At 37.2% G+C, this 25,359-nt stretch overlaps 1 protein-coding gene across 1 annotated transcript; it reads right to left on the bottom strand.

Annotated features, from left to right (window-relative positions):
• Positions 1-434: 434 nt before the first annotated feature.
• On the bottom strand, positions 435-4,101 carry LOC114298307 (cucumisin). Its single transcript, XM_082902401.1, has 9 exons — positions 4,017-4,101; positions 3,675-3,772; positions 3,435-3,575; positions 3,231-3,330; positions 2,447-2,960; positions 2,023-2,345; positions 1,810-1,921; positions 1,503-1,716; positions 435-1,396 (listed from the first exon to the last, which is right to left on the bottom strand). Exons 1-9 carry the CDS (start codon positions 4,088-4,090, stop codon positions 744-746), a joined length of 2,229 nt encoding a protein of 742 aa, XP_082758527.1. The 5' UTR covers positions 4,091-4,101; the 3' UTR covers positions 435-743.
• Positions 4,102-25,359: the final 21,258 nt, after the last annotated feature.

The raw sequence follows: 25,359 nt of genomic DNA on the forward strand, positions 1-25,359 counted from the left end.
AAAAATTTAAAAAAGTAAGATATAATTTCTAAAACTACATGAACAATTAATATTTTAAGTAAAATTATTTGTAATTTACTCTAAAATTTTTGACAAAACAAAGTTAGCTGAGCAATCTTTCCGTTTGGGAAGTAGGTTGTCTTTTGGACTTTTTGATTTTTTTGGCTATTTTAGCCTGGGCTTAAAAGCTTGGTTTGGGAAAGGTTTTTTGGCTTTTTTGAGTTTTTTTGTGAGAGAAGAATGTAATGATTATGGGTTGGATGTGATATTTTGTTTGTTATGGCTAAAATAGCCTATTTTATTTTTTGTGGCTAAAATAGCCAAAAAAGCCCAAACCATGGCTTCCCAAACGAAGCCTAAATGACTCTCACTTATAAGAGAGAAAGACGGCACAGATGGCTCAAGTGTGACATTAAAAGTTGTGGGAAATGAAATGAAAATAATTTTTTTTTTCTTGTGCATTTATTCAATTAATGTAGGAAAACATACGTCCCACAAAAGAGTACACATACAAACATAGATACAGAACAAATGAATTCCATTACTTAGGAGGCAATAACATTTGTCCTCGTCAGTTTTATTATACCCGAAAAAGAGAGGTTGCAAACTAGAGAACAAGGCTTCCCTTTTCTTTTATTTTTTATCGCTTGGTCTTGAATTTGAAAGAACTCGAAAACATAACAATTTATTCAGTCAATAACTGCCTCAAAAGCTCCCTCCGAGAATCAAGAGTGCGATCTAGTTCAAATTAGTTGTAGCCGATCGATGATCCCATTCTTGTGATATATGGAAGAACCTCGGAAGGTAGCCTTCTTGTTGTTAATCATGGAGTAAGTACTACCATCATCAAGGTTATAAGGAGCACCAGGAATATAGTTATAAACCACAAGTGGAGTTCTCACCACATGGACTCCATATTTCCACGTAATCGCACCTGACATGATTGGTTGCTGTGAAATCTTTGGTCCAGTTATCTTCACTGTGAACGATTTTTTTTCCCCAACTGCGGAAAATGATAGCACAGATGGCTCTACCGTGACACTGAAAGTTGTGGGAATGTACACGCTAGAGACGTAAGTTGAATTTGGTTCACCCACATTGGTCACTGTCCTGTTGAAAACGCCCATGATTTGCTCGCCATCTTTAACATACAGAGAGAATGACGGGTAGTTTAGATCCCACCCTCTTCCGAGTAGTGTGTTAGTGCAAGTACTGTTGTCGCCGGTGACAAGTCTTAGCGTGGTTGTGTTGTAGCCCGTTTTGCAAAGGAAGTCAATGTAATCTGCCTCAGATGCATCAAAGACTAGTCCAGGGTTTACTGCGGCAGATGGGTTAATGTGACCAGACCCATAAGCAAATTCAAGATCTACTTGTTTCCTGGAGTCCATAACATATGCTGCTCACAGAGAGAGAGTAGTATGAAAAGTAGTTGGATATGTTGAATTCGTTATCGGGCTAATTCAATATGTAAAGGGTAAAGCTTGGTATTGTGATTTCCGTACCTGTTGTCATGAGTGCAGATTTAATGGCGGCTGGAGACCAGTCAGGGTGGGCAGCTTTGACATAGGCAGCAGCACCACTAGCGTGAGGGCAAGACATGGAGGTCCCAGAGATTATGTTGTAATTGACACTCCTGGTGTCCGCATAATAGACTGACGGCGGGGACACTGGAGACCAGGCAGCAAGGATGTCGACTCCAGGGGCAGTGACATCAGGCTATTCATTAGCAGTTCAAGATATGCAACATTTAGAGACAGTTGAAAACAAAAGTGAAGAAGATCAATCACAATGGACAAATTGTTTCATTACCTTGAGAATGTCTGGACTCATTGGGTTGGGCCCTCTTGAAGAAAATGAGACGACAACAGGTGCCATGACATCCTTTGGAGTCTCGCCTACTAGAATTGTTGCAATGGGGTTGCTGAAAATGATTAGTGTATTTTGTTAACACAATATAAAATTTGCCGAATAGAACAAAATAATAACAGAGATAGCTCAAATGATATAAATAAGATCATTTACTCAGTCGATCTGATGTAATCCAAAACTTTGAGGCCATCCTCTGTGCTGATAACTGTTGCTGGTAATGGGTAATTAAAGGCAAAATCAGTTATAGATGAATAGGCCATTACAGTTCCCACTCCATTAGCTAGTAGAATCCCAGAACCATCCCAAAGTGTCTCACAGAAGACAATTTTTCCTTGCACTTCGTCTGAACTCATAGCACCAGGTATGCAGTATCTTGAAGATTCTGGATCAGCGCCAACGGTGTAGTTTGCTGCATCTCCTCCCCAAATCAATGGATATGATGTCCCATTGAGGTCAAAGTTGTTAATAGAGAGACCCTTCATTTTGTCAAGATATCAAGAAAACTTAATTACATACAACATCGCTAAAAATAAGTTGCAACGCAGGTAATGATCAGGTACTGTAATTTTTAACTTACACTGAAAATTTGTCCGTTGCCAAGAACAGCTTGGGAAACAAATTTCCTGTCAATGGTGCTGGCAGCGACTGTTAGTGTCCAAGGCGCGAAGTTAGAGACAGTGACGGCAAAAGGCCCCGAATTCCCCGCAGAGTTTGATGTTAATATTCCATATTTCATGGCATGGAAAGATCCGATGGCAATAGGGTCTTCAAAGTAGTCGTATGGCCAATCACTTCCAAGGGAAACTGATATAATGTCAACTCCATCTGCAATTGCATCATCAAATGCTGCAAGTATATCTGCAAGAGCACACCCTGAATCCCAACAAACTTTGTACACGGCAATCCTTGCATTGGGGACACCGCCTCTTGCAATTCCATCGGCTAGTCCCAAGTAGTTCGCTCCAGGCACCTCCCGGCCTGCGGCAGTCGAGGCAGTATGGGTTCCATGTCCAATGGAGTCTCTTGGGGATTTGAACTCAGTGTTGTCATAATAGTTTTCGCTATTGTAGAATCGAGCTCCGATGATCTTGCTGTGTGATTCCAAAAACAAAACATTTCATCATTTTAAAGAATGGTGTTGTTGATTCATGGTTATCATATACATAGAAATTGTTATTGAGATGTTTTCAAAGCACGACTTTAAGTGATTTAAGAAATTCGAAGTCTTATTTTATGAAACAACTTGAGTATGAGAAATATGTTTAAAACTTATTAAATTTGGAAATTCTATTTTAAAGTTAATTGTATTGGGTAAAAAAGTCGAAAGCAAATTGCTATGGAGAAAGAAGGAATGTAATTACTTGTTGCAGGTGAAATTGGCGCCTTGGCATGCCCCTTTCCATTTTGCTGGTGGAGGGCTCATATCTTTGTCACTAAAGCTATCAGATTCAGGCCAGATTCCTACAAATTAATAAAAACAAAAAATGAAATTGCATCGAAAGTAGAACAAGAAAAGCAGAACAATGACATGGGCTACGTTCATATATATATATACATATATTTACCGGTGTCTATAACTCCAACAATGACATCTCCTTCTTGTAAATTTCCATCATTGCCTGTACCGAAACCCATGAAGTCCCAAGACCTTGTAGTGTGCAACTTCAGTTTGTGATTTGGAATCACTGAAATTACACCTTCCATTTCTGCAAATATGTTCTAAGCATGAAAAGAACATATATATATATATATATAGATAAGCAATGCTTTTTTGTATTCCATTTTTTCTTTGTTTAATATTTCACCTGAAACTTTTGCAACTTCATCATTTGTTAGCTTGGCTGCAAATCCATTAAAGCTCCTTCCATAACTATAAATAAGCGACTCTTTTGCAGATGAAGCACTGCAATTGCACAAACTTGAATTCTCAAGATTCTTGAAAAGCATTCAACAAATGTAAAATGTTCAAGATGCTCAAAAAATTTATCCAATAAAATACATATAATTTTCCAAAGTATAATCAAAATGTGATATTTAGGCAAATCTGATCCGGCTTATCCCATCCTGAGTTTTAGTAGTGTGGTGATTAATAGTTGTTCACTACATTTATGCATAAATATTGGTATTAGTTAGGTGCTAATAACAACCTTCCCATTGCATTTTTCAGCATTGCATGATGCATGGATGCAACAGAAACATCTTCTTGTGGCCGCTCTCCCATGTACACAACATGAACCTACAATCATTCATTCCAAAATCAAAATCAAAATCAAAAACACAAACCTTAACATAAAACTCATATTATACATATATATGTTTGTTGATCAAAGAAAAAGCATTACATATATACCTTTTTGATCTCACTGCAGTGGCAATTTAGCGAAAGAGCAGAAAGCACTAATGATGTGTAGAGAAGCCAAAGCAACCGTGTCATCACCATTATGGACCAAATTAATCTTTTTTAATTATGTTTAACTTGATGGGTATGCAAGGGAGCTAGGACTATTTATACATGTACAAGGTTTAGGTTGATGAATAGGTTGGAAATTTGTCAACTGTGATTTTTCCGAATGTTTTTTTCTAGCTTTGAAATTGAAGTGCCGACCTTGGCTGGTTGAGGTTTTGTGATCTTCGTCAATTTATTTATTTATTTTATTTTATTTTCATGTCAAAAGATGAAGACAATTCTTTCTTATTGTTGTATGGAAATTCCACATATATGCTTAAAGATACTATAATGGCATCAAAGTTGCAAAGAACATTACAGATTTTGCATTGTTGAGCCCAATTGATGTGTTGAACTTGTCGCCCTATCTAAATTGATTTAAATTGTATATTCGCAAAAAACAAAATGACATACAGCCGGTGATCAAAACATTGTTAATTTCGCTTGAAAATGGTTTTGGCGGATCTACGATTCTGCGAGTTCAACTCTATGTGTAGACGAATATCAAATTTAAATTTTTTTTTTCAAATTCATTTTGGCGTGAACGAGAAATTTACTTCAAAAATCAGCCATTGAAACGTTGGTTGAAGAATGATAACTATGTAAAGTTTTGTCGCACATTGATTTTTGGACAAATTATGTTGATAGTTCTTATATATTTGTTTTATATCATTTTGGTTTCTATAATTTTAATTGGTTTGATTTTAATCTTGAGTTGTTGATTTTCTCTTAATTTAGTCCAATTAATTATAATTGTTATCATTTTTTAATAAAAAATATTCATATAAGTGACTTGTGTCATGATTTTATGGACAAAATTATAAGTTTGCTCGACTCAGTGAATTAATCTCATTCAATTCAATAAGTTTAAGGGATTGACCGAGAGGTAAAGACTGTTGACAGAGCAGTAAAGATTTGAGAATAAGATCCAAGGTCTCGAGTTCGAGTCGGCCCAAGGGCCACTGGAAGTTTGCCTAATTATTAACTTCAGTATAATATGATTTGTCGAGATGTGCATAAACTGACTCAAACACACAATTATCATAAACCTTAACCAATTCAATGATTATTTTCTATGAAAAAAAAAAAAACTAAATGACATTATCAATTAAACTAAATTGACAAGAAATCTAAAATTAAAACTCAAAATTGAGCAAATTGAAAGTGTAATTATCAAAATGACATAGAGAATAAAATGTAGGAACTATTGATGTAATTTGCCCTTGATTTTTGGGTAATTCTATATCCACACATTAATCTCCCCAATACATATACTTAATGAACATCTTCTCAATACACATAAAAAAAATAAAATTTTCAGTACACATCTGTTTATTCAAATAATATTATCATCTTCAATTTTAAAACCCTAAAGCTATGTTTGGTTTCAATTTGTGAATTTTTTATGAAAAAATTTATAGACAAACATAAATACCAAATTTTTTTTTTTGCCACCTAAAAAGATAAAATCATATGAAAATAATAAGTTTATTTATTTATTAAATTTTTTTAAAATTTTTTAAAAACATATTCTAAAACCAAACTAAATAAAGCTTAATTTTTCTTCCATTCACACACCACTTCTTTGTCGCTGTTGTTGCCACTTTCAACCCTCCATCACTATCGCCACCGCCACCACCACCACCACCACCACCGCTACTCCTAGCTCATTCCCTTCCATTGTAAACCTCTATAATCAACCTTGAAAATGGGTGGCTCGCGACTGGGGCCTTATGAGAGTGAAAGGTTCGTGGTGGAAAGTAATGACAAGTTTAGAGGAAAAAAGACGATTAGAGGGGATGGCCAATAAGAGAGGTGGCACTAGTGATGGAGGATGGTCGTGGTGTTTTAGAATTGAGGTTTGAGTGTAAGAAGATAAAAGTATTATGATATTGTTTGCTTCTATTTTTGCCAAGCCGTATCGATAGGTGGTCCAGTTAGTGAAGGACACGTGGCCAAGTCTAGAGTGGATGCCCAACATTAGAGGATCAAGATCAGCAGTTGAAAATGGATTTTTTGCATATGGGTCGTCTAGAAGTGATGGAGCAGTTACTGGCAGTGATCGTGAACTCAGTGGGCAATTCTTCAAGAGGGAGCATGAAACAAAGTAAAAGTCTTTCTTCGTCGAGGGAAGGTTAAAAAGGCTTGTAGGGATGTGATAACTTGAAGAGGCAATTCAACAGACAGAAGTGAAGGTCTAATGTAATTGGAAGGCCTAGAAGCCAGGAAGCAGTTGTTGCAGTTACACAGCAGCAGTTACAGATTGAAGAGATCATGAGGGTGTGGGAAAGAAGAAGTATAAAAGCCAGAAGTTTGCAGAAAGTAAGGGACATCAACAACAACATAACAACTTAGCTTTTAGACCTAAGAGTAGTAGAGATTGTAACTTAGGAGTAGTTTATGTTACTGTAATCTGTACTTGTTGAATGAACATAGGTGATTTCAATATGAAGTTGCTTTTGTTTGTTTAATCTACATTGTTACCATCCTTCGATACAACAATTTGAAGTTGTTTTCTTTTTGTTTAATCTACCTTGTTGCCATCCGTTGATTTAAAAAGCTTGTTTTTCCTTCTTGTTTACTTTGCTATCATCAGTTGATCCAAAGAAATTCTCATTCTTTTGAGGCATTTGAACTAGAACCGTAATTGCTTGATTGTTCCTGTTTAAGTTGTTTAGTTTGAATTACTGCTTGGTTGCTGTCAATCCAACCCTAGCATAATTTTTACTAATAATTTTTTGCATGCCCAGTGGGACCTTCTTGCATAATTTGGGGAGGAGAAATGATGAAGGCGAAGAAACAAGTTACAAAACATGTTGAAAAGAGGCCTGTTGAGTTTGAGAAAGAAGAGGTGAACCAAGACTTGGTCTTGGCTGATAATGGTGATGCTCAACATGTAGGCCAGGCAATAGCCCATAAAGGCCAGATGGGTGGCCAACCAGTGGGTACAGAAGGCCAAACAAGTGGCCACGCCAAAATTCCAACAGGGGTTTTAGTGGCTCAGATAAGGGATGCACTAGAAAACTAGTCATTGGAGGAGAACGAGATTCTTCTGGGAGAAGTGAGGAGTGTATTGAAAGCTCCATCGATAGAGTATGCAAGCCAGAGTGAAGTAAAGGCACAAAAGGTGTCTTCGAGAACACACATGTTCCTACCAACTGGTGTGTCACACCAGTCTGTTGGTGAGCCAATATCCTTTTATAGGGACCCAACTACAAAGGAAAGAATGCATAAGGTATTTCAAACCCCAAATGTTAAAATTTAAGGAAATTGGCTTGGAGGGCAACGTGGGTCAAATATTTTTTCTAACCCATTACATGGTCAAAAAGGTATGGAAGACAGAGATTTGTTTAGAATTTAATGGTTATCCTAACATGAGGCCAAGAAATAATATGAGTTTTGAAGACTATAATCAAGGTTTTGGGAATCAAAATGTTGGGTATATATGGGTTATGGACACCAAGGGGTAAATAATTATGCTAATATGGGTGTATATCTTGAAATGCACAGGCCTAGCATGCATCGTGAACCATTTGGTAATGGCCCAAGGCTAAGAGGTCCAACACCCCCTTTACATGTCAACAGGCATGAATTTTTTGAAAACAATTATGGGTATAGGGGGCAAAATGCTATTAATCATGGTGAAAATCTTCAAAGAGACCAGATTATTCGAATTGTTCAAGACCTTTATGGTCCATGGATGAGTAGGCCTGAAAGGCCTAGATTTAGGAAACCATACCCTCAATGGGTAGATGAGGAACCTTTTCCTAAGAACTATAGAGTACCTGAGTTTTCCTTGTTTCATGGTGAGGAAAACCAATCAATAATTAAACACATATGGAGGTTTACTTTACAATGTGGAGAAACAGGAAATAATGACATACTTAAAATGAGGTTATTTCCACATTTTTTTGTCTAGGACTACTTTCACATGGTTCATTATAGAAATGGAGAGTCAGTTTCATACCCAGTTTTATAGAATTGAGCCTGAAGTAACTCTAGTTGATTTGTTTGAAATGAGGCAGAAGTTTTCTAAGAGTGTAAAACAATTTATTGACAAATTTAAAAGGTGTTGAATGTACATGCCTGAGGTTGAAATTGTGAGAATGGCTCAAAATGCACTGGAATTTGACTTAAGAAAGAAGTTTGAAAGGATGGAGTTTAGGTACTTGTTTGAGTTGTCATCTAGGGCAACAAAATATGAATCAATATTTAGAGAGGAGAGACATAGGAATGCAAACTCTTATGGAACTTATTTCCAAGAGGTTGATGTAGAAATAGAAATTGATGTGGATGTGGCTCAAGTGGTTGGCAAAACACCAGTGGTTTGTGGGATTTTGAGAAAAGTGGACAAACCAGTGGATATGCCAGCCACTCAGCCAGCCAAAAGAAATACAAACCCTACATTTAGGCAGCATTCTTTTGATTTGTTTAAGGCTAATGTCATTTTTGATGAATTATTGGCTAATTAATTTTTAACATTGTCCCCTGAACATATAATTCCAAAAGAACTAGACAGAGTAGGAAAAGAATATTGTAAATGGCATAATACTTTTAGATATTCTACCAACAATTGTCTAACTTTCAGAAACTGTATGTAGGACTTAATACAAAATGGATTGCTGAAATATACATAGAAGGAGAAAGGGGTTATGGTAGTGGACATCAATCCCTTTCCAGAAATGGCACCAATTCATATGGTATCAACTAGCATTAAAAGGAAGGCACTGAACCCAACCGTTTAGTTGTCTGATTTAGAGAAGATCCAGAAGGAGAAGCAAGAAAAGGAAAAGAAAGTGATAAAAGGGGACAAGTTTGTGTGCTCAAGATGTGGGACTGAAAAGGATAAATTGCAAGCAATTTTGGCTGACAAGTTGAAGGAGACTGTGAAAGATCATGGCTTAAGGTTTAATACCTTAGGATGAGGTGACCTTCAGATTTTCAATGGAGACAATTGTTGTTTGATGGGCAGGACCTTGGGATCTTTAGGCATGTCGACAAGTCATACAATGAGGAAGATGGTCCATTTTTCTTCAAATGGCAACCTGTGTATCCTTCTCTTCATGGTGCAAAAGGAGTAAGAGTTAAAGTAAGGCAGTTAAAAGATCAAAGGCCATCTAGTGGCTTTAGTCATGTTCAGAGACCAGTATTTGTGCCAAGACCATTTCAATGGCCATTTTTTGGCTAGGGTCAAAGGTTTTTTAGGCTAGAATAGTTTCATGGCCAAGGGGTGAGGGTTCCATAGGTTTACCCCCCAATGCAGCCAAAGATGATGAAGCCACCAGTGCCTACACATGTTGGTTGGCAAGGTGTGATTCATCCAAAATTTCCTTTGTTCGGGTGGAAGCCTTTAGGCCCAACCAGAACTCAAGTAAGAAAGGAACAAAGAAAGTTTCATGTTATGTTTTCAATAAAGAAATGAGATAATCCAAAAAGAGATGATCAAAACAATTTGATTTGAGAGAGAGAGAGAGAGAGAGAAGAAGAAAAAAGATGAAAGTGGCGAGTCAAGTAAAACAAAGAAAGTACCAAAAAATATTTTCCTTAGAAGGCAACTGGAGGAGATATCTAAAGCACTCTTGTCAAATGAGGAGAGTGAGAGGGATGAGGTAATTACAGATGAGAATGTCATGATGGCAAGCAAGTCAGATGAGGTTCCTGGCAGTAGCAAGGAAGACACTGTTGTCATGACCCAAACTCGCCCCTATAGGTTTAGTGTCGTAACCGGCCAGTAATCTTAGGCTTACCAAAGGCCTTTTGACATAATAACATATAGTTAGAGGCTGCGGAAGCAAATATACAAAACATACGAAGTCCATTGAGTTGTAAAGACATACATGGGATTGAAAACCTTAAACTTTATATACATACAAGTGTCATAGGTACATTGTTTACACGTCACTAACAAGTACATACAAAAGGTGACTTGTTCATAAAACAAAAGAGACAGTCTTATACATCCATATTGACACAGCTACAATACACGACTTAATCTGGAACCTCCTCGTGAGGCACAGAGGGTGGTTGACCAACACAAAATACCCCAAGTGTCATCTTAAGCCTGATCACGAGCCTGCTCACCTACATACATAATAAATAACTAGTGAGCGGAGGCTTAGTGAATAATAACAAAGTAAAGGGGTAAATAAATGATGCCCTATAACTGTGGCTGAAACTGAAATTCACATACGTATTCTCATTCTGAGCATATATAGAGTTCAGAGTTCATGCTTTGTCTTACATAGTACATCCATCAGTGCTGATAGATCACACACATAATGTCTTAAATCATACTTGTCAGTTCTATATAAGAACCTCCGGCCGGGTAAGAATAACTTGTCAGTCCCATAAAGGAACATCCGAACTGGGAACTTGTAAACTTGTCAGTTCTACTGAGGAAACTCCAGCCGGGTATAGATAGCTTGTCAGTCCCATAAGGAACCTCTGGTATCGGGAACTTGCATATACTTGAATCATGGCATTACTTAAATCATAGCATAATGTCATAAGTAATTGTTAGACTTGGACAATCATTCATAGCATAAAACATGGCATTTCATAGAACAGTTCTTAATTCGTGTGCAGAAAATAATTTACTTGAACATAGTTTTACTAAGTTATTACTTACAAATAACTGGTAGCTCCAAATTGGCAGCAAAGTAGGCAATTCACCTATCCTGAGGCTCGTGACCTACATAAAATGGCAGATTCATACATTGAATACACATACTCGGATATTTCATTTGTTCTTAGTGTGTTTCTAGCCTTTAACCTCATTATGGAGTCTTAATCATGGCCTAGGAATGCCTAGGATAGAAGGAGAATGTAAAAGTGTACTTAAAAACATTTTTCAAAACTTGTTGGAAATAAGGTCACCGCTCGAGCGTGGCTTTCCTTGCTCGAGCGGACATGCAAAAAGTGAGGGTTCGCTTGAGCGTGACTTCTTTCGCTCGAGCGGACTGTAAACTTTGAAAAAGTACTGGTTACTTGCTTTTCACGCTCGATGGACGCTCGATCTCCGCTTGGGCGTGAAACTCAGACCCTCGCTCGAGCGTGACTTCTGTCGCTCGAGCGTGCTGCAAAACACATGAACTTCTGGGTACATACATTTCACGCTCGAGCGTACTTCAAGTCGCCCGAGTAGAAGTGCACGCACTCAGAGTGCTCGCTCAAGGTTGAACTCCTACGCTCGAGCGTGAATTCAAATTCTAGAATTTCCAAATTTGATCTCCAAGCTTCAAACTGAAACTAAACACTTCAAAACTCAATATTTTGGACCAAAATTCTGGAAAACATTTAGAAACTCACAAAACATCATGACTTGAAGATCATTCATGAAATCATGGCCCAAGGGCATGCCAATTGTTCACAATCTCAACTTAAACTTTATGGATGTTCCAAAAACATGACATGCATGAAATGATTTGAGTTTCAAGCCTCCAAACCATGATCAAATGTAATGAGAGGATGAAAAATATGATGAATTCTCAAAACATAGGTGAGATAAACACATGCATGAAAGAATTCTTTGAAATCATGCTCAAATTGTAAAGAAATGGACATGCATGTATGGTATGGCTCAAACCTCCTCAATTCTAACTCAATTCCTACACGAATTCACCTAATTCACTTGAAGTCTTGCAAAGTCTAAATCCATTACCCAATTAAGAGGTTGGTTCCTTACCTAGAGACTTGAATTCACCAATGTTGAAGTTGAATCCTCAAATCCTCTTCAATTGTTAACAATTCTAGCATTTCCTTAGTTGAGCTAAATTTTATTCCCTCATTCTCTCCCTCACGTTTGAATCAACAAAAGAGTGAAATGAGAGTGTATGGGTGGCCAAGGAAGCCCACTAGTGCCTTAATTAGGCTTGGATAAGGTGTAATTAATTAAGGCCAAATAAGTTGACATTAAATTAATCTAATTTAATCGTTCCAAATCGAATTTTAATTAACCTACCATAAGGTTCTAAAAATTCCAAATAACTCATAAATCAAATCAATTTCTGTATCGGATTCCGATAGGGCCTTCACTTCGCATACCGAAACTAAAACATGAACATGTCTTTCTACGTTAAACAGATATAAACACAAAATGATGCAATGCACATATAATTAACTGAGAATTACTTCTTAATTACTCATTTGGCATACTTAAACGTGAATTAGTGTTAATCATGGGTTGGGGTTGTTACAACAGTAGACACTCCATTTTTGACGGCCCTTACGACTTGGACGTCATCGCTTGTACACCTAATGATGAGTGCATATACTTGTCAAGTGCTCGAAGTCCTCAGCGGAATGCCACAACTTTGAGCCTTCCAAACTTTACACACTTGTTGCCTCATTTTTGAACCAAACCCAAAGATTTTCAAGCCTGTAACCTTTGGTGGCCTATCGGCCACCTCTTTGGGCTGCCGACCATTACTCTTGGTTGCCAACCATTAATGTCTTTTGCTGATATTTTGTGGCAGCTGTGCCAGCTGTTTGCATAGATGCTTGCATCTACTCCCACGTGTATGGTTGGATGTTTATGAGGGAAATTCATGTTTTCTATATATAGAGGACCCCCCTCTCATATTTGGAGGCTAGAAAAATTTTCCTCTCTCTCTCTCTAGAATTCTCTCTCTCTTGTAAATTTCTTAACCCTTGCTTATATGTCCTTCACCCTTGCCTATACACTCTTAACCAAACCTCTCCATTTTCAAGTTGAGGTGTCTTTGAGCCTTGTTTAAGCTCTTGAGGGTGTGTGCGCTTTGCTTTATTGCTTGAAATTGGATTTTCTCTTCAAGAGGTATAAGGCTTTGCTTCTTTAGTTGTTGTATTCACTCTTTTTCTTACTATTTTCCAATTGTTTTTGGGCTGTAAAAACTTTGTATTTTTGGGCTGAAACTTGGGTTTTAAGGTCAATAAAGGTTGAGGGGTGGTTCATCCTTCTTTACACCTTGCTCTCAAGGCCTTTTCCCATGTGTTTTCCACCTTTGCACTATATTTTTTTGAGCTTTTAAACACTGTTTTTTAGAGTTATTTCAATGGCTAAAATCATGTCTTGAAATCCAAAATTAGAGGGGTTAGCCTCCCCTTCTTGTGTTTTGCTTACTAGCCTAGCATGATCTATGTTTTAGCTTATTAATCTAGCCATTTTTGTCTTAATTCCAGCATGTTTTAAGACTATTTTTAGACTATTTTAAGACTATTTCTAAGTGTTTGTTGCATTTGAGCTTTGTTTTGCATACTTATAGTAATTGTCCTCATGAGTTTGGTGTTTTAGGCCTTAGACACCATGTTATTTGAGTTGATAGTGTTTATTTATGGCTTTCCATACTTGTGATCACTCTTGATCACCTTTGCAACTTCCCTCCTTTCTTGACTTTTGTTTTGCTTTGAAAGTGGTTTCAAACAACTTGTTTGTTTAAGCATGAGATTGAGATGTCATGCTTAATGGTTTAATCCCTTTAGGGGTTTATTACCAATAGTATGATGTCTCTTTCATGCCTAAAGAAACTCTTAGTTTGAGCCCTCTTTTCATTAGAGGACTTCAATTCACCCTTTGGACTCAATTTATTAAAGAATGGATGGTAATTTAAAATGAAATAATAAAATTGATGATTAAAATGATACAAGATAACAATTTGGTTTGGGTTCAATCGGACGTTAATTGAACCCTTGAGTTTTGAGTTGTTTCATACTCATTAGTGATGAAAACGATTCAAGATTGATTGTCAACTCCTTCCCTTGATCCTTCATGATAGGGAGGTGGTTTTGAGGGTCTTGTCTTGTTTTATTGCATTTATTGAATTTGCACACTTTGGTCCATAAGCCTCAATGCAATGAAATTGCATAGATTGATGGTTTGTGAATCAAATTTACTACTTTTTTTAGCTGTTCAAATGACAAGGAGGGATAAATTGTGTAAACAAACCCTTGAGAATACATCTCTGCTCTATTTGCTCTTTGTTGCAGCAGGGAAGTTCTGTCAACAGTGGTCAGCATGCCATCATCAGTGGACGGTAGGCCCTCTACTAGCCACAAGTGCAAATTCAAGCAGTGTTCTCTTGAGGCAGAACATAGTTGGTTTGGAGTTGGAAATCAATGAAAGTGTTCTACTGTGCAACAGAGATATGTAGCAGCAGAAACAGTGCCTTTATCGAGTGGAAATCACATTCATACATGAGCCCTCCATTGATCCTCGGGATCCGTGTTGTCTATATAAGTGTTGTGCTTAAAATAATGGCTTCGTAATTAATTAGTTAGAATAGTTAATTTGTATCGTGTCGTTATTATTTTAATTAGCTAGATTAGTTAATTAATTCGGTTTGTAATAATTAGTTAAGTAGTTTAGTTATTTATTCATTTTTTTTGCAATAGTTAATTAATGAGTTTAGCTTTAATTAGTTAGCTAGTTAGTTTATTCGGACCCTCCTGTGTGAGGGCACAAATGTTGTAATAATGTGCATGTCTTCCAACCCCACGTCTTTCTCCCTTTTATTTACTAGCTTATGATGGTCAGTTTAGGGACATCATGTTTTGTTTAGCATACTTCATGTTTGCATCCATTTGTATTGCATGCACCAAGACTTGGTTCATCATTCTAACTTGCATTGTTAGTTTAAATACTTCTTTGGATACGTGCTTAGATCGCATGTTATCAAATTGATTCATATGCCATATTAGTAGCCGAGCCTATTAGTTGCATTTTTGCATGCTTTGCATTAGTCATATTACATAGTTAGGAATCATGCATTTTTTTAACTCATTTCTCTTTTGGCTTGGAGTACTAGGTAAGCCTTTACGCGCTTTAGCATATTGCATGCATGTGATTGTTGCCATGTTTATCATGCTTTCCATGAGGCTAATTGCTTGAATGATTGAATTGGAATAATTTGAGTAATGTTTATATGCGATCACTTTTTCAAGTGATACATATTCGAAATATTTTTTCAAAACAAACATGAAATCAAATGTTCCAATTCTTGCAAATTAGTCTATACTTATGTGTGTGTGCATTACATAGTAATGCTAGCCTAATAATCGAAACAAAAGCATATAATGTGAATAAGATTCATATCATGATTAGTAGAGGTCGATCTTTGATCGGGTGAGCGAGGGTACTCAATTCATGACCTTCTCATCTCGTACCTAAGTTCCCAAGCTGAAACAATCTTGGTGATGACGGACACGTGGCCTTTGGCACGAGTCATGGGTTTTCTAAATTTTTTTAAAATATTTAGGTGGTGACTCTGTATCTGGCAAAGCAATTCATTTTTGGCAATTTGATTCAAAATCAATTTTTCAAAGGATTTTCTGGATTTGGACTCTTTGGTATTTATCTATTTCACATTACACTTGTGAGATCAGATTCAGAACTGTAGGAGTCCGATACTGTAGGCCTTATTCGTCTTCCGAAAGGGGGCACGAAAAGTCGAGCTACAGACACCAACAAAGATACAAAGTCTAAGAGTTCTGAGGACTTTGGTGAGAAGTTAGGTGCAGTTAGGTTTGAATCTTTGCCTACAAACACTGATTGTAATATGATTCTAGCTCTACCAAAAAGGTTTGAGGCAAAACCTGGGCAGTTAAAACAGCTAAAAGGGGATGTAGAGGACTTGTCATAGCCTGTTGTGATGGTGACAAAGGTGAATGAGTCAAAAGAGGTGGCTAGTAAATCCATTTAGGTAGTTAAAACTGGAAGTGGTGAGAAGGTGGTACTTCAATCACCTAAGCCGAAATTGGTAAGGCATCTGAGAACTTTGTATGTAAGTGCACACTTGAATGGTTGTCCTTTGACCAGGGTGTTAGTTTATAATGGGGCTATTGTGAATATTTTTAGGGGTGAGCATGGTTAGGATTGGTTCGGATTGAGGTGAAACCAAGACCGATTTGTTATCTACGGTTCTTAAAAAATTAGAACCAATCCAATTTGTTTAAAACATAAAACCAATCCGAACCAATCTGTTTAAACACAGATTGGATCGGTTTAGGACCACAAATTCATATAATTAAATAAGAAAAAAAAATATAGAACATTTTAATTTCATAAAAATATAAACATAATTGAACTCAAATCACTTTTTTTTCCCCTCAAACCCACACTATTCTTTTCCACCAAAGCTATAACACTTAACTCTAAAAATAAAATAATTGAAACCCACAAAACAATCCACACTAACCAAAACAAATTCCCAAGTGCTGCACACCCAAAACAACTTCACCCAATGTTTCACTCTTCATTTCCGAGACAACACCAACACACATCCCATGGCCTAAAGCTCCATGGCCAGAAAATTCCTTTTACCGAAAACTATGGGGATTCAAGTTTGGGAAACAACCTGATGAACAACCTATTACATGGCCGAGCATCATAGTTCGGAAAAAAAAAAACACCTCAGCAAAACTAAAAATCTAAAAGAGAAAAAGTGGGAAATCTATGGGGTTTCAAGTTTATTAGAAGAATAGTAAGAAACATAGACTATAGTATAAATATAGACTATTTGTATACGGTCCAGATCGATTCCAATCCGGAACTATGGGATTCAATCCAGAACCAATCTGTGGCCTACGAATTTTTTAATTTCTAATCCAGAACCGAACTACGGATTCAAAAAAACAATCCAAACCTACCAGATTGGACTGGACTGGATCAGATTACGGATTATATGGATTTCTTGCTCAGCCCTAAATATTTTTCCTATCAAAATTTTAAGTGTGATTGGTAAATCCCTTCTGATGTATTTATGAGTGATTTCTCAAGAGGGTCATCTAATACAAATGGAGTAATTGCCTTACAATTGCAAGTGGGAACCAGAATTATGAAAGCAACATGTTTTTGTGATTGACTCCACTTCAAATTATAACTTGCTGTTAGGAAGGGATTGGATCCATTCTAATGGTTGTGTGACTTCTTCCCTTCATCATGCTTTAATTTTCTTAATTGTAAAAGGTCAGGAAGGGCAATGCATGGAGGTCTTTTGGGCAAAGGCAAATCCCTTTAAGGCTAATATTTATAATGTGGAAGCTATGTTGTATGCTGAAGAGTTCAGCCTTGTTGTGTTGGAAAATAAAGAACTGAAATCCAGAGGAATTAGATTGACTTATGATCAATTCCAAAAATTTGTTGAGAGAGTTTTTTGACAGATGAGCCAGGAAGTGGCTAGGCCAAGTGTCTTGCAGACCAAGCTTATAGATGAAGTGCTAATTGAAGACATTACCAATGAAGATGGAGAAAAGTGAGAGTGAATGTGATTCTGATATAATTAAAAATACTTTTGTTAGAATTTTTTTAATTTCTTTTTATAGAGGACGTTAGGTGGTATGTTGCCCCATTGTTTTTGGGCAGAATGTGTGGTAGATGATAGCCCTCTAGATTACAAGGAGGTGCAGTATGAGAATCTAAAGGCAACTCCTGCAAAGTTTGCTGATCTCAAGGCTGATGTGCAGGACCTTTTAGAGGAGTTTAACCTAGGAGAAGAGGCCTGTAAAAGGCCTATTTATGTAAATGCTTTGTTACCTAATGAATGTAAAGTCAAACTAGTTAGCTTGATTTCAAATTATTCTGATTGTTTTGCATAGAGTTATGATGAGATGTCAGGACTGGATAGGTCCTCAGTTGAACATAAACTACCAATAAAATCAAATTATGTGCCACACAAGAAACCTCTAAGAAGAATGACAAATGAGGTCACTCTTATGGTAAAAGATGAAATTTAAAGGTTGTTGAATATTGGTTTCATCAGAATAGCCAAGTATGTGGAGTGACTATCAAATATAGTTCCAGTTCTTAAAAAGAATGGAAAGATTAGAGTGTGTATTGATTTCAGGAATTTGAATTTGGTTACACCTAAGGATAAGTATCCCATGCCAGTTGCAAATTTGTTAGTAGATTCAGTTGAAAGGCATAATATTTTGTCATTCATGGATGGCCATGCTGGATACAATCATATACTTCTTAGCCCAGATGATGTTCACAAGACTATATTTAGGTGCCCAGGGGCCCGAGGAACCTTTGAGTGGATGGTAATGCCTTTTGGGCTTAAGAATGCAGGGGCCACCTATCAAAGGGCTATGAATTTTATCTTTCATGATTTGATTGGAAGATTTTTGGAGATATATATTGATGATGTGGCAATCAAGTCTGATGAGTTTGAAGAGCATTTAGAACATCTTCAACAGGTGTTCCAGAGAATAAGAAAATATCAATTGAAAATAAACCCTTTAAAGTGTGCTTTTGGGGGTGTATGCTGGTAATTTCTTGGGTTTTTTGGTCCATCAAAAGGGGATAGAGGTGGATACAAACAAGGCTAAAGCCATTAGAGTAGCACACCCTCCATCCAATAAGAAGGAGTTACAAAGTTTCCTTGGGCAAATTAATTTTTTAAGGAGATTTATTGCTAATTTGGTAGGGAAGACTTTAGTCTTTTCTCATTTGCTAAAATTGAAGTCTGATAAAAACTTTAGATGGGAAGGTGAGCATCAAAGGGCATTTGATGCAATTAAGGACTATTTGTCCAAACCTCTAGTGCTGATACCACCCATTAAAGGGAAACCCTTAAAGTTGTATATATTAGTAGGAGAGCAGTCAATTGGGTGTCTATTGGCTTAAGATAATGAGAAAGGGAGTGAGCAAGCTGTTTACTACCTGAGTAGAAAGTTAAATGAAGCAGAAACTAGGTATAGCTTTGTAGAAAAGTTATGCCTAGCTTTGTATTTTGTAGCCATCAAATTGAGGCATTACATATTACCTACAGAGGTTAATGTGATTGCTCAGACTGATGTAGTAAAATATATGTTATCTAGGCCAGTTTTGAGAGAGAGGTAGGGAAAATGGCTGTTGGCCTTAATTGAGTATTGCTTCAAGTATGTACCTCAAAAAATTGTGAAAGGTTAGGCACTAACAGATTTCTTGGCTAAGCATCCATGTAACCCTGTCAAGGTAGATTTGTATGAGGTATTTTCAGTTGAAAAAGAGCCCTGAAAGCTAATGTTTGATGGTTCAAAGACTGAGGAAGGTGTTAGTGTTGGGGTGGTGTTGGTGTCACCTCAAGGACAGGTGTTTCAATCCTCTTGCCAGTTGGATGAAACTCAGGTGTTGTCAAATAATCAGGCAGAGTATGAGGCCTTGATTGTTAGCCTAGAATTGGCAAAAAGTCTAAGGATTCCATACTTAAAAGTGTTTGGGGATTCACAGTTAGTGATAAAGTAAGTACTAGGCCAGTATAAGTGCAATAGTACAGTACTTGGAGAATACTTAGAGAAGGTATTGCAACTAGTCAAAGGTTTTGAAACAGTAGAGTTTTAACACATGTTCAGACTTGAGAATAAGGAGGGCAACAAAATAGACCAGGCAGCCTCTGGTTTGAGAATTCCAAAGGGTTTCCAGGAAAAAATAATTAGGATTCAGAAGAGAACAATGCCTGTGTTAGGTGTCGACAGTTGCAAGGTTTGTCAATATTGACTTTGGAGGTGTTAAAAGATGATTAGAGGTTACCTTTGATCAAGTATTGAGGGGACCCAGAGGCAAAAGTAGATAGGAAAACAAAGTATCAAGCTGTGAATTATGTGATTATGGGAGATGACTTGTTTAGAAGGACCCAAGATGGGTTGATATTATTGTGTATTGGAGAGATGGAACAGATGCAAGTCATGGCAGAGGTCTATAAAGACATTTGTGGTGCTCACCAAGTAGGTGAGAAGATGAGGTAGTTGATTAAAAGGCATGGGAATTTTTGGCCCTCTATAAAGAAATAGTGCATTAATTATGCAAAGGGGTTGCAGCAATGCCAAAAACAAGACAATGTGCAAAAAGTGTCAGCTAGGGACTTGCATTCAATTATTAAACCTTGGCCAGCAATGGACTTGATTGGCCAGGTATTTCCTCCATCATCAAGACAACATGCATTCATATTAGTGGCCACATATTATTTCACTAAATGGGTACAGACAATCCCATTAAAAGTGGTGAATCAGTCTCATGTGATTGATTTTATTAAGAAACACATAGTACATAGGTTTGGCTTACCACAAACAATTACTGTTGATCAAGGGACAATATTTAATGGTGATGAGGTAATGGAGTTTGCCAAAGAATATAGCATTCAAATGTTGAACTCATCTCCATATTATGCCCAAGCAAATGGGCAAGCAGAGTCATCATACAAAACAATCAAAGTGACACTGCGTAAAGTGATAAAAAACAATCCAAGAGATTGGCATGAGTTATTATTTGAGGATTTATAGGCCTATAGGAATTCAAAAAAGAATAGTATTCAAGCATCTCCATATGAATTAGTTTATGATCATGCTGCAGTTTTACCCTTAAAAGTGACAGTAAAGTCTAGTAGGGTGGCTAAGCACTATGACATTCCTGTCGATGAGTATGCGGAGGCCATGTTCATGGAATTACAAGATGTAGAATGCAAGAGGATTGATTCCTTTGATTGTATGATGGCTTAAAGGAAAAAGATTGAAAGAGTCTATAGCAAGAAGGTTAAATTGAAAATCTGTGAAGTAAGTAACTTGGTGTGGAAGACCATTTTGCCACTGGGAACAAAAGACCCTGAATTTGGCAAGTGGTCACCAAATTGGGAAGGCCCCTTTAAGATTCATAAAGTCCTTAAGGGAGGTGCATATTAGTTGGAGTCCTTGGAAGGGCAACCACATAGGAGGAAAATAAATGGGAAATACCTTAAGAGGTATTATCCAACCATGTGGGAAGCTTTCAAAGGGAGTTAATTAGTGTATACAAGACAAATCAATGCACAAAGAAAGAAAATTTGCACAGGAGTACAATAGGCCACTCAAGACAAAATCTTGATATTCATTAAAGAAAAGATCTGTATAGTAGTTTACTAGTTGCACAAGATAGTAAAATGTTTTGTACAATACATAGAAGAAATGAAGCTAATCTAAGTCTTGGGGAAGAGAATGGCCAGAATGCCCCATTCTGATTGGGCATTTGCCAGCATAGTTTGGGCTTAGTCTACCTCTGCTTTGATAGTTTGGATTGAGAAAGGACCATTCGTAATCTAAGAAAGCATAGACCTTGCTTCTTGGTTGAGTTAGTCTTGTTGCTATTGCAGATGGAGCTTTCTTTGTTTGACAGATGCCAGTTCTGCCACAAGCCTGGATTCTTCAAGTTCAAGTGTTGTAAATTGTCTAGAAATGGCTGAAGAGGTTTGATAATTGAGCTTGAGGGAGGTAGATATAGTTTGGGCCTTGATTAGAAAGTCTATTTTGGCTTGGATGTTTTTGGAGTAGGTTTGAACCGTTTCCAAAAGAGTTGGCCATTCTGTGATGAGTTTGGCTAGTTGTTTTAATTGGATTGGATTAAAAGGATTAGGTAAAAGGTTTAGGACATCAGTAAGGCAGGCCAAGGCTTCATCAGGTTGGTTGAGGGTTATTTCCTTAAGTGGGGTGTTGATGAGATTGATGAAGGTGGTTAAGGTTTATTAGGTTTTAGTTTGGAAGTGATGTAGTCTTTGAGAAAGTGGGGATATTTGGTCTAGGTTTTGTTGAAGGATGGAGAGTTCTTCCCAAATATCTTGAGCTGGGATGATGGCCTGTCGACAGTAATAAATTGATGAGTTTGTAATTTGTAGATAGTAGGAAATGAAAAAATTCAGTAGTACTTGTTCAGCAATGGATAGAATATCTGTTGGAGGTTGGTTTTGTTATGTTGTGGTTGTGGTGGCAGGAATAACTAGTTCAAGGATTGTTAAAGTGGTAACCTCTAGTGTAGAAAAGGCAGTAGTAGCATCTGGGCCTTCAAGACTTGTCTCTGGTTCACTCATTGGTGAGGGTGGTGTAGTGATTGTATCTGTCCCTATGGTTTTGAAAAAGAGAGCAGTTTGTCGAAGTTAGTAGAAATAAAGGGGATAGATGCTCAATCACACTAGTAATTACGCTTACCTTGGGTGGTTTGAGTTCCTGATAAAGGGGACTTGATGTTGTGATTTCCTGGAGAAGATTGATGACTTAGGAGAGTTGATTGACTGCTTGTTAAATTGTCGAGGTCAATCTTTTCTAATTGCCTATTGGAAGTTTAAGAGCAGGATGAATTGGATGGTGATGGTTGAGGGGTAAAAACTAAAAGGAACTTAATGGGTTTAGTTGCTCCTAGGTAAAGGACCTTCATTGGAAAGGCCCTAAGGGTAACATCCTTAAAAGCAATATGAGGAGGTTCAGAATGGGAAGGCTGTGAAGATGGTTGTGGTATAGGCTATGAAGATGATTGTGGTATAGGTTGTAAAGATAGTTGTGGTAAAGGCTGTGAAAGTGGTTGTGATGTAGGTTGTGGGATAGGATATAAAGAGAGTTGTGATGTAGGCTGTTTTTGAGATGGTTGTGGAGTTGGTTCTACACTTAGTTCTCTTGGTTCATTGGTAGGAGGAAGAGAAGATGGATTGATGTTTTATGGAGAGTTGGAAGGAGTGTCCTCATCATCAACAGTTGAGATAAGCATTCTTTTCTTTTTTTCTCTGCAAAGAGGAGGATGTCCGTCAAACAGTAGACACCCTATTTTTTTACGGTCCTTCAAGACTTGGATATTCTAGCAGGTACATCCGATGACGAGTCTGTTTACTCACCGAGTGCTCGAAGTCCTCAGTGGAACGCCACAACTTTGAGCTTTTCAAACCCTGCATCTATTTTGTCTCAGTTTTTGACCATGCCTTGGTCTTTCCAGCTTGCAATCTCTGGTGGCCTGCCAACCATCCTTGGAGGCTGCCGGCCATGTCTTATTATCTGCCTACCATTGATGTGCCTTGCCGGCCATCAATGATGCCTTGCTGGCTATCATTGATGGCCGGTCGGCCACCAGTGTTTTTTGCAGATATTTTATGCCAGCTGTGCTAGCTGTTTGCACAGATGCTTGTATCTGTCCACACGTAGAGGGCTGGATCCCCTTGTATAGAATTCATATTTTCTATATATATGGACCCCCTCTTTCATGTTTTGAGGTTAGAAGATTTCAAACTCAAAATTTTCTCTCTCTTTCTCTAGATTTCTTTCTCTCTCTTGCAATTTTATGCACATTTGCCTAGTTATATCACTCTTTTGTATACACATCCTTAATCAAAATTGAACATCTTTGAGTTGAGGTCCCTTAAGGTCTTGTTGGAACTCTAGAAAGTGGTTTGGACTTGTATTTGTGCCTAAAGTTATGCTTGGCTTCAAGAGGTATAATACTTGTCTTTTAACTTGTTTTAGTACACTTGTTTCTCTATCTTTTCCCACTGTTTTTGGACCTTTTTTAAGCTATAAAAATCTCTGTTTTAATGGGTTGAAATTGGTGTTTTAAGCCATTTAAGGTTAAGGGGTGTCTCACCCTTCTTTATTCCTTCTTCTAAGACTTTTGCACTTTTGTTTCCCACTTTTAAACCAAATTTTTTTGGGCTTTTAACCACTGAATTTCAGAGTATTTTCAGTGGCAAAAAACATGTTTTAAAGTCCAAAATTAGAGGGGTTGGCCTGTAACACCCTCAAAATATAACCATAATATAACCTATAAACATATATAAAGAAGGCAACATACATCAGAGTAAACAGTCCTCTCATTATACAAAGTTACTATTACAATGGAGTTTAACATAAATAAATGCCCTTCAGGCTTATACCTTTCCAAGTCTTAACTTGGTTACAACAAAAGTGGGACTAGCCCTTACAATTAAGGCCCTAGGCTATACAAAATGCGAAACAAAACAAGAAGCCCTTGTGCTTCCCAAATAACCCTCCAATGCTATTGCCTTGGTGGAGGCGCACCATCATTACCTGAAAATGTTTTTCCCCAAATAGGGTGAGCCACATCCTAGTAAAGATAATCTAACATAGTATATGAGATTTAACAGAGGTATAAGAGTAGTAAGCATAAACAATGTTAAGGCTAAAACATTCATCATCTCTTGTATTCACAACATGGCAAGTTTATAGTTCATTTCATTTCCCTTTTCGTTTCACTTTGCTACATAAACCAATTTCATTAGTTTTCTTCAATATCTCAAGCGAGACTACAACTCGGTAGTTCAACATTTTCACAGTCAACATATCCACACTCATTTGCCATTTTACGGATTTTTCGTCCGCGGCATCGGCACCCATGTATAGATTTTCATCTTGTCATTTTGCGGATATTTCGTCTGCAGGATCGGCACCCATGTATAGATTTTGGGACTTTCACCTAGGACACTCCAGCCAACTTAATTATAATGGAGTCCATCGCTTTTCTCCTCCCAAAACAAACATACATATACAATGTATATAAACACATAATTACGTATGAAGCACATCCCCTTTCCACTCCCAAAGTACATACATATGTAATGTATTCACAACATAATCATATTCACTGATAGTTAACCATAGGATAGTTCCAATTCACCTAATCCACATGTAATTTCTACAACAATCAAAGATATCTTCCACCGATAGCCCAATACAGTTATTTCTAAACAGATATACATTCTCAAAACAGATAATTTATTCGAAATTTCCGAAGATGAGACACATCATCCATTTCATTTCACTATCTCTCTCTATACATGTCCAATTCCATGTTTACAACATCAATATCATTTATTTATACAAAATAAATATAATACTCATTTTAGGGCAAATTTCCCCTCTTTCTCCAAATCTCAACCAAGTATCAAAATCAACTATTTTGACACAACAAGACTTCATTTTCAAACCCCATGTTCTTTTATTTCATTCCCACCAAAAACCCCTCTTTTAAATATCACCTAAACCCTAGGTTTGTGTTAAAAATACCACAAAACCCACCATTGTTACACAACTTCAAAATACTTAAGTTAAAACCCATAATAAAGCACAGAAAATCCCTACTTCAAAGAGTAAAGACGAGCCAAGCAAGGGTGGAACCCCAAAAATGTCGAAATCTAACTTTAATCGGGTAAAAGAGAAGATCTTGAGGAGCTCTATCTTTTTAATGAAGGCTCAAGGGTGTAGAGATCAAAGGATTTAGGTCAATATGTAGAGAGAAAGTGAGTTTTAGAGAGAAAGGCTCTCAACCTCAGGGCTTTGGGTAAAAAATT

Source organism: Camellia sinensis, chromosome 13, assembly GCF_055761805.1.
Source record: "Camellia sinensis isolate YWXY chromosome 13, ASM5576180v1, whole genome shotgun sequence".
Lineage (NCBI taxonomy): Eukaryota > Viridiplantae > Streptophyta > Magnoliopsida > Ericales > Theaceae > Camellia > Camellia sinensis.